This window comes from Tupaia chinensis, unplaced genomic scaffold (assembly GCF_000334495.1).
Source record: "Tupaia chinensis unplaced genomic scaffold, TupChi_1.0 Scaffold146027_1, whole genome shotgun sequence".
Taxonomy (NCBI): domain Eukaryota; kingdom Metazoa; phylum Chordata; class Mammalia; order Scandentia; family Tupaiidae; genus Tupaia; species Tupaia belangeri.
Window position 1 is genome coordinate 230,885 of NW_006205883.1, and position 8,944 is coordinate 239,828.

The 8,944-nt window shown below is 42.2% G+C and overlaps 1 protein-coding gene across 1 annotated transcript in view; it reads right to left on the reverse strand.

Moving 5' to 3' along the window:
* GYG2 (glycogenin 2) overlaps window positions 1-8,944 on the reverse strand; it is a 44,894-nt gene that overhangs the window by 25,361 nt on the left and 10,589 nt on the right. Inside the window, exons 3-4 of the mRNA XM_006168713.2 lie at window positions 3,893-4,067; window positions 386-548 (exon numbers count right to left, since the gene is read on the reverse strand). Of these exons, the coding sequence (XP_006168775.1) occupies window positions 386-548; window positions 3,893-4,067 (338 nt within the window). The remainder of the gene's footprint in view (window positions 1-385; window positions 549-3,892; window positions 4,068-8,944) is intronic.

Genomic DNA, 8,944 nt, shown 5'->3' on the forward strand with positions numbered 1-8,944 from the left:
GAGAGGAGAATGGAGGAGGAGGGATTGCAGCATGGCTATCCCCCCTGGGGGGTGATTTCTCACCTTCTGTCTCTCTGTCTCTCTCTGTCTCTCTGGTGAGTGCACACACCCTACAGCAAAAATCTCTCTATAAATAAATAAATAAATAAATAAATAAATCTTCAATGAAATAAATAAATAAATAAGTAATAGAACATTTCCCGTGGTTCTCTAGGCTCCCTGTATATTTATTCGGTTGTGATTCCGTCCGATCGCCCGGCCTGCCTCTGTTCCACATTTCTCATTTCACGTTCCCAGACACAGGGGAAACAGACTGAGGTGGAGACGCGGGGGTGGGAAGGACCCTGAAGTCTCTCCTGAAATTTTACAGGTTCCCGTCCTTTACCGTCAAAGCTGCCGTGGACCGTGGCATGTTGCAAGAGGAGGTGGTGGGTTTCCAGAGATGGTCGGAAGACGAACACCCCGCTGTTGAAGCAGTCCGGCCAGCCAGGGTCTGGAGCGGCGGAAAACTCTCCCCGGTCGAAGAGTTCGTCCACGTTGGATAGCACCTGTGGGGACAAGGCATGGCATTGCAGGGACACAACTTTGCCTTCCCAAAATACACACACGTCAGTTAGGGGCGGCCAGACAAAGGCTTGGGGCTGGGAACCTTTACCCAATGATTTCAGCAACTTTCTTTTCTTTCTAAAGAGGTTTTGCTATAGGGCGCGTGTGCTCACCAGAGAGACAGAGGGAGACAGAGAGACAGAAAGTGAGAAATCACCCCCCGGGGGGATGGCCACACCGCAATCCCTTCTCCTCCATTCTCCTCTCGGGATCTTGGGCAGGCACGCACACACGCCTGGTGTGAGTTTTAAGCTGCCCAGTCTGGGACTTGAACTGCAGTCAACTATGTGGGAATTCAGCCATTGTGCCATCTGCTGGTCCCTTGAGCAACTCTTACAGAAATTTTTTTCTTTACATTTAGTTTTGGTTCAGTGTGAATTTTTTCCAGAGAGAGAGACAATAAGAAATCAACTCTCAAGGAGAATGGCCACACCACAATCCCTTCTCCTCCATTGTCCTTGCAGGATCTTGGGCACGCACGCACACACACCTGGCATGAGGTTTAAGCCACCGGGTCCGGGACTGGAACTACAGTCAACTATGTGGGAGTCCAGCAACGTAACCATGACGCCAACTGCTAGTCCCTTGAGTGATTCTTACAGAAATGTCCTTGTTTTCAGTTTTGCTAGAGTGCATGTTCTCACCAGAGGGAGGGAAAGTGAGAAATTGTTCCCCGGGGGGGATGGCCACACCTCAGTCCTCTCTCCTCCAGTCTCCTCTCGGGAGTTTGGACACGCACGGTCTCGTACCCAGTGTGTTTTATCAAGCTACCAGATCCAGAACTCAAACAGCAGTTAGCCCTGTGGGACCCAGCAACCTCAACCACCATGCCACCAGCTGGCTGAAGGCTTCCCATCTTATTCTCCAAGGAGAAACATGTGAGACGGCTGTGTATTTTATTTTAAGCGGATCAAGTGACACCGCATACAAAATGAAATGATTTTCTCTAAGTTCCTAAGGGTTCCCCGTAGACTTCTCTTAATTGTGCATTCCTCTTCCTGTAGCAAATGTGACCAGTGCAACCACAGAAATCCATAGACAGGACTGGCTCTGTGGCCTCGTGGTTAAGAGTGTACACAGTCCACGGTGCTGACTACAGTTCGAGTACTGCCCCTGGCAGTTTGAAAAATAACTGGATCATGTGTGTGCATGTCCCAAATCCCAACAGGACGTGAAAGGGAGGAGAAGGGATTGTGGCATGACCAAGCTCCACTGGAGCTGCTTTCTCTCTGTGTCAATGTCTCGTTCTTTCTCTCTGATAAAGGCATGTGCTCTCTGGGAAATAAAAAACACAAACTAAAAAAAGCATGAACAGAAAGATTTGCAATTCAGTAGAATGTAATCAGGTACCTCTAGGAGCTTGAGTGCTGATTACAACCCTTGTAACACACACTGACTCTCTGAATTTTACTCTGCTTGAAGAAACCCCCCCCCAAAAAAAAGCCATTATTCTGATTACACTGCTGTGTTTGTTTGCTACACACCTCCCCTCTTTTCTGCAGAGAGTCTTTTGCTTAAAGAAGAACTGACTTCCAACACTCCAGCTTCAGTTACCATTTGGCTTTGCAATGACTGGGTTTTTGTTTGTGCGTTTGTTTTCGTTTTGTTGAGGAAAGAGAGAGAGAAAAAGTAGGAGAGGGAAAAAGGAGAGAGACAGGTCTTATTATTATTTTTTTAAATCTGCCAGAGGCTTTGTACATTCGCTGAAGAGAGATAAAGAGACAGAAGGAGAGTGAGAAAGCACCCCCAGTGAGGTGCGACCATGCAACAATCACTTCTCTTCTCTTTCTTCTTCTTTTTGGGACTTTGGCCATGCACGCACATACACCTGGGATGTTTCTAAAGCCATCGGTTTCAGGACTTGAACCACAAGGCCAGCATGTGAAATCTAGTTGCCATTAGCTGGCCCAAGGGTGGGTATTTCAGACAAAGGGTTTCCACATTGCAACCCTCCTGCCGCTGTCTCCCTGTTAACGGGGGCCACACATGTTCACCGCCGTGCAAAGGTTGTTTTCACTGTGCCCGTTCAGGTTTAATGCAGGTGAGTCTCTATCACTGTGCCCGTTCAGGTTTAATGCAGTGTGACTATCCCGAATGACAGCTCGGATATGACCCAGCTAAGGCCAGGTGTGCCACTCCCATAGGGCAACGTAATTCAATACGCAAGCAGAGAAAGAGGGCCAAGTATTGCATTTTGTGTAGATGAAACAATGAAACTATAAACCACTCCTGGGGAAAGAGCTTGTCTTCAAATACTCCAGAAGGGTCTAGTGCAGGTGCTCATGAAAATCTGATTCACACAGATGGAGATAGACAGAGATAGACAGATAGATATAGGTAGATAGATGGTAGATAGATAGATAGATAGATGATAGAGATAGATAGATAGCTATAACTATAGATAGATAGATGATAGATATAGCTAGCTAGCTAGCTAGCTAGATAGATAGATGGATGGATGATAGACAGATAAAGATAGACAAATAGAGATAGATGGATAGATGATATAGATAGATACATAAATGATAGAGATAGATGATAGAAGATTGATATAAATAGATAGTAAACAGAGATAGATACAGGTAGGTAGATAGATATAGATACAGGTAGATGAATGATAGATACATAGATAGATATGCATAGATGATAGATGATAGCTAGCTACTTAGCTAGCTAGATGGGTGATAGATGATAGATATAGATAGATAGACACATAGATAGATAAATAGATGATAGATAGATAGATAGATACATAGATAGAGGATCACTGGAAAAGTCACGATGCATCTTTGCAAAGAAAAACTTAGAAAATACGTCATGACTTTTCTGATGACCTAATATATGCAATATAAAAAATAAAGTATTATCTATTATTAAATATAACAGACATCTATTAAATTTGCTATAAAGCATATATACTCACCAGAGAGAAACAGAGGGCAAGAAAGAAAGGGAGAGCACTCCCCAAGGGAGCCTGGTCTCCATTTCTCCATCCTGTGGAGCTATCTGAGAAATGCATGCACGTGAACCTGACGTGTTTTTCAAGCTGCCAGGGATGGGATTTGAACAGCTATCAGCCATGTGGGATCTGGCTCCCTTAACCACTGGGCTATGGGCTGTCCTGAGAATATGATTCTATGGGACTGAATTTCCATGATAGAGAAAGAGACTGGCATGAGAATCTATTAGTAAGAGCCAGCTGCCGGCTTCCAGGTGGAAAGGCATGGTCATTGAGGGCTTCCTTGTCAAGTGGAGAACCTGGTCCTCACCATCCTCCCATACTCACCAGGGTGTCTGCATCCAGGAACACACACTTGCTGTAATGGGTGAGAGTCCAACAGTGAAGCTTGGTCAGGGTGACCCCCAGCTCAGGTCTCTTTAGATAGGCGAGGTGGATATAGTCTGCACTGTCGATCAGGTTCACTTCAATAACCTCATCGAACACCTTGGAGAGGATGACCCTGGAAAATGTATGCACCAGACGCTAGGCAAACAACCTACCCCTTCGAGAAGATGCCTCTTTGTGGCTCACAAACATGGAACACACATTTATTTATTTATATATGTATTTATTTTTAGGGAGAGAGTTTTACTACAGGGTGTGTGTGCTCACCAGAGAGACAGAAAGAGAGAGAAAGTGAGAAATCACTCCTCTTCCAGCAGTGATTTTTCTGCAATCCCTTCTCCCCCATTCTTCTCTCAGGATTTTGGGTATGCACGCACATATACCAAGGGTGATTTTCAAGCCCCTGGGTCCAAAACTCAAACTGTGTTAGGTAATGTGCAGGTCCAAAGCCATAACCACTATGTCACCTGCTGGCCCCTGGAACATAAATTTAATCCCTATTACACTGCCACCTTTATGTTCAGTGTTTATCTTCCATGGATCACCTAGGGCTTTGCACACTTTTCATGTATGTTCAAACCTTGAAAAACATGACAGATTGAACAGAACTGTCTTAGGACAGACTGACTTGAACCACCTCTTGCAAAGATAGTTTCCAACTGTAAAATTCATGAGCACATGGGACTATATGCTGATCCAGTAGAAGTAACTAACAGATGTCCATTATCATCTCTATCACTTTTTACTTTATGTATTTAAAACCTACATTGTTAGTTGCATACAAGTTTGAACTCGAATCTTCAAAGACTACCTTTTATCAAAATGGAAGTTGCCTCTGTCTCTGTCCATTCTTTTCCCCTTAAATTTTACTTCATCATAACCTGAAACATCTCATAATGACATAAAAATTAAGGAAACTCTAGGGAAAAGTTGAGGGCATGTCAAAAGATTACACTAATCCAACCAAGAGTCACTCCCACTTCCTAAAGTCAAAATAATTTGATCAACTAAACAAACAAGAAACTCAGGGAATAAAAAAATAACATGAGGGACCAGCAGGTGGTATGGTGGCTAATGCACTGGACTCCCACACAACCAACTACAGTTTGAGCCCCAGACCTGGCAGCTTGCTTTCTCACTTTTCCTCTGTCTTTCTCTTTTTCTGTGTCTAGCTCTGGTGAGGTTGCATGCACTGTAGTAAATGAAAAATAATAATAATAATAATGATAAATATTTATAAGTAACGATAAATAATACAAATTTTTCTATGCAAAAATACATTATGACTTTCCCAACAACCAAATGAAATTAAATAAATAATCTTTTAAAAATAAATACATAACATGAGCTTATACTCATATAACAATGGAAAAAACAAATAAATGGTGGGGGAAGCATGTCAACCTTACAAAAAAAAAATTATAAGTACTGCAGGACTGGCAGATAACATAATGGTTACATCATTGGCTCCCACGTAGTCGACTGTGGTTTGAGTGCCAGGCCTGGTGGCTTAAACTCATGCTGGGCTCATGTGCGTGTGTATGTGTGTCCAAGATTCCAAGAGGAGAATGGAGGAGAATGAATTTCAGTGTGGTCATCCCCCTGAGGAGTTGATTTCTAACTTTCTCTCGCGCACGCTGGTGAGCACAGGTGCCCTATAGCAAAAAACTAACAAAATCAAAAACTCTGAGGGGCAACATTTTTGAGTATTTGCATATTTGAAACAGCTTTGTTTGCTTTCAAACAATTATTACTGAAACTGAATACAGGAAGCAGAAGGTGGCATCATGGTTACATCACTGGACTCCCATGTAGTTGAACACTGTTCAAGTCCTGCACCCAGTGACTTAAAACTCATGCCGGGCGCATGTGCATGCATGCCCAAAATCCCAAGAGGAGAATGGAGGAGAAAGGACTGCAGTATGGCCAACCCCGGTGATTTCTCACTTTCTGTCTCTCTGTTTCTCTGTCTCTCCAGTGAGAGCATGTGCTCTATGGGAAAAGTCTCTCTTAAAAAAATTGAATGCAGAAATCTCATATGCTATTTTTTTTTGGTGGTGGTGTTCCAGTATCAAATATCACCACTTGGTATCTACCTTCGTGCTTTTATCATGGATTCTACTCAACACTCGGAAAACTCTCAATCAAAAACTTCTCACAGAGCTTATGTTGCATCATTTCGTCTCCTTCTTCCCTCTCCATTTTGTTTCTTTGCTTCTGAAACTTGTATCTGATGGATGTTCAAAGGTCTGGATTATCTTTTCACATCCCTTAGTTTTGCTCCTATCCTCTGAACTCATTTGTACAATTTCATTCCTCAGTATTCAAGGTACGTAAATCTCTAAAAAACCTGATTCCATCACCCATCTCTCTCTGTTTTATACCTAGCTATTTATGTAATTGATGGCATCCTCATGGTTGTAAAATGATCCAGGGAGGAGTAAGAGGAATCCCACTCCACCTCCCTACAAATAGCACTGTGAGTTATGTCCTTAAGTCCTTTTGTTCAGTTTCTTAAAATAAATTCCTGGAAGGAGAATTAAGTTTCATGAATGCAATTCGTCTGAAGCTACCAGCACGTGTGTGACATTGCAATTGATAAGTGAAACTCTCTCTCTAAAACTAAATACATACCTTGAAAAGTTGGTGAAAAATAAAAGTAGGACTTAATTTTCATCCAAAAAACATTGGAATCCATGCATTTTTTTATATAACATGCATTTTCCATGAAATATTTGAAGACCCTCATATATAGTTTGGTTTCCATTCATGATGCTTGACTCCTCAATATCTGAACTTTTATCCTTGCTTTCTAAAGCTTCCCAAGGCAGGTGTTAGAATGAGTAATAAAAAAAATCAAGACCCAGGGCCAGGAGGTGGCATGGAGGTTCAGATGCTGGATCCCATAGGACCAACTGCAGAGTTCAAGTCCAGGACTCAGCAGCTTGAAAACATACTGTGGGCATGTGCATGCATGCCCAAAATCTTGAAAGGAGAATAGAGGAGAAGGGATTCTAGTGTGGACATCCCCCTTGAAGGGTGATTTCTAACTTTCCTACTTTCTCTGTCTCTATCTCTGTCAAGTGCATGCACTCTATACTTAAAGCTCAAAAAAGGAATGAAGGAAGGAAGGAAGGAGAAGAGAAGAGGAGAGGAGAGGAGAAGAGAGGAGAAGGGAAGGGAAGGGAAGGGAAGGGAAGGGAAGGGAAAGGCGGGGCCTGGGATTGGCACAGTGGTAATTTTTGTGCTTTGTTTTGTTATAGGGTGTGTGCACTCACCAGAGAGGGAAAGTGAGAAATCACACCCCAGGGGAGATGGACTCGCCACAATCTCTTCTCCATTCTCCTCTTGAGATTTTGGACATGCATGCACATGCACCCAGCGTATGTGTCAAGGTGCCAAGTCCAGCATTTGAACAACACAGTTGGCCATGTGGGATCCAGTGTGGTAACTGCCATGCCACATGCTGGTCCTCTCTGTGTTTCAGTTTAGCTATTAACAGCTAGATTTATTATATCATAGTCAAAGAGTAGAGCATGCGGTTCTTGCTTCCAGTAAGACATTAAATGCCTCCTTGTCCCATTATGATAAATGGAATTCTTCTAAGAAGTCACAGTTAATGAGAGAAAAGATGATTGTTTACATAATGCATAACACTTGAGAGAAGACCCATGTATTATTCAATAGATAAACTTACCTATTTACTTGCATTTTTTGTGAGTTAAAGATTATAAAACGTGATTTAAAAAAAAATAGCTCCCTACACACATGTATTTCCTTTTCAGTTGATCTGAGGTATCCAGAAATTCCATCTCCACTGATTCAATCAATCACAGATGGAACATATTTGAAAAAAAATTTTTTAAATAAATATGCAACGATCTAAAAATATAAAGATTTTTAAAATATAGTGTAGCCACTATTTTCTTAGCATGTACATTGTATTAGGTAGCATAAATCATCTAGAGATGATTTAAAGGATATAGGAGAATGTATGCAGGTCCTATGAAAATGTATACCATTTTATATAAGAGACTTGAGCATTGGCTGGCTTTGGTATCTGTTGGAGGCATCTATTGGGTTTTGTTTTTATGTTTTTACATAATAACTAGTTTTAAAAGATTATTACTGATGTATTTAAAATATGATTCTTACATTTTACTATTTAATACCTCTCTTCTAATTTTTTCCTTTTTTAAAAAATTTTTGCTATAAAGCATGTACACTCACCAGAGAGAAAGAAAAACTGAGAGATCACCCACTCCCCCAGAAGGATGGCCATGCTGCAATCCCTTCTCTTCTAGTCTCCTCTCAAAATGTTAGGCACACAATTTTGGGCACATGGGCCCAGAGTGTTTTTAAAGCCATCGTGTCTGGGATTTGAACTACACAATTGGCCATGTAGGATACAGCCGCCTTAACTACCATGCCACCTGCTGACCCTTTCCCTTTTTTTTATGATAGGAAGCACACACACATGAGTGAGAAAGAGGACCTTCAACAGGATCTTGTTATGATGTGATTCTGTTTCCTCAGCCCTCCAGGATTCTGGACACCCACACCTACCCAGTGTGTTTCTTCCTGGTGCGTTCCAAATGCATGCTAAATTGGTTGGGTATAAAAGTCTTGGGCATTAAAACCATAGTTTCATGATTTCACAAGTCCACTGTTTTATGACCTTTGATATCGTAGTAAAGAACCCAAGATCTTTCCAGATGGCCTCCACATCATGGAGTGTCATTTTGCCATTGCATCATCATTCCCAGAGAGTATGTGGGCTTGCCAGAGAGAGATAGAGAGACACCGAGAAAGGAAGAGGGAAGGGCACATGACATGTGTGTTCACCAGAGACAGAGAGGGGGAGAGAGAAAGAGAAAGTGAGAAAGCAAGCTGCCAGATCCAAGACCTGAACTGTGGTCAGCCATATGGGAGTCCAGCATCTTTAACCACCACACCATCTGCCATCCCTCAGGGCTTCATTTAAAAAAAAAA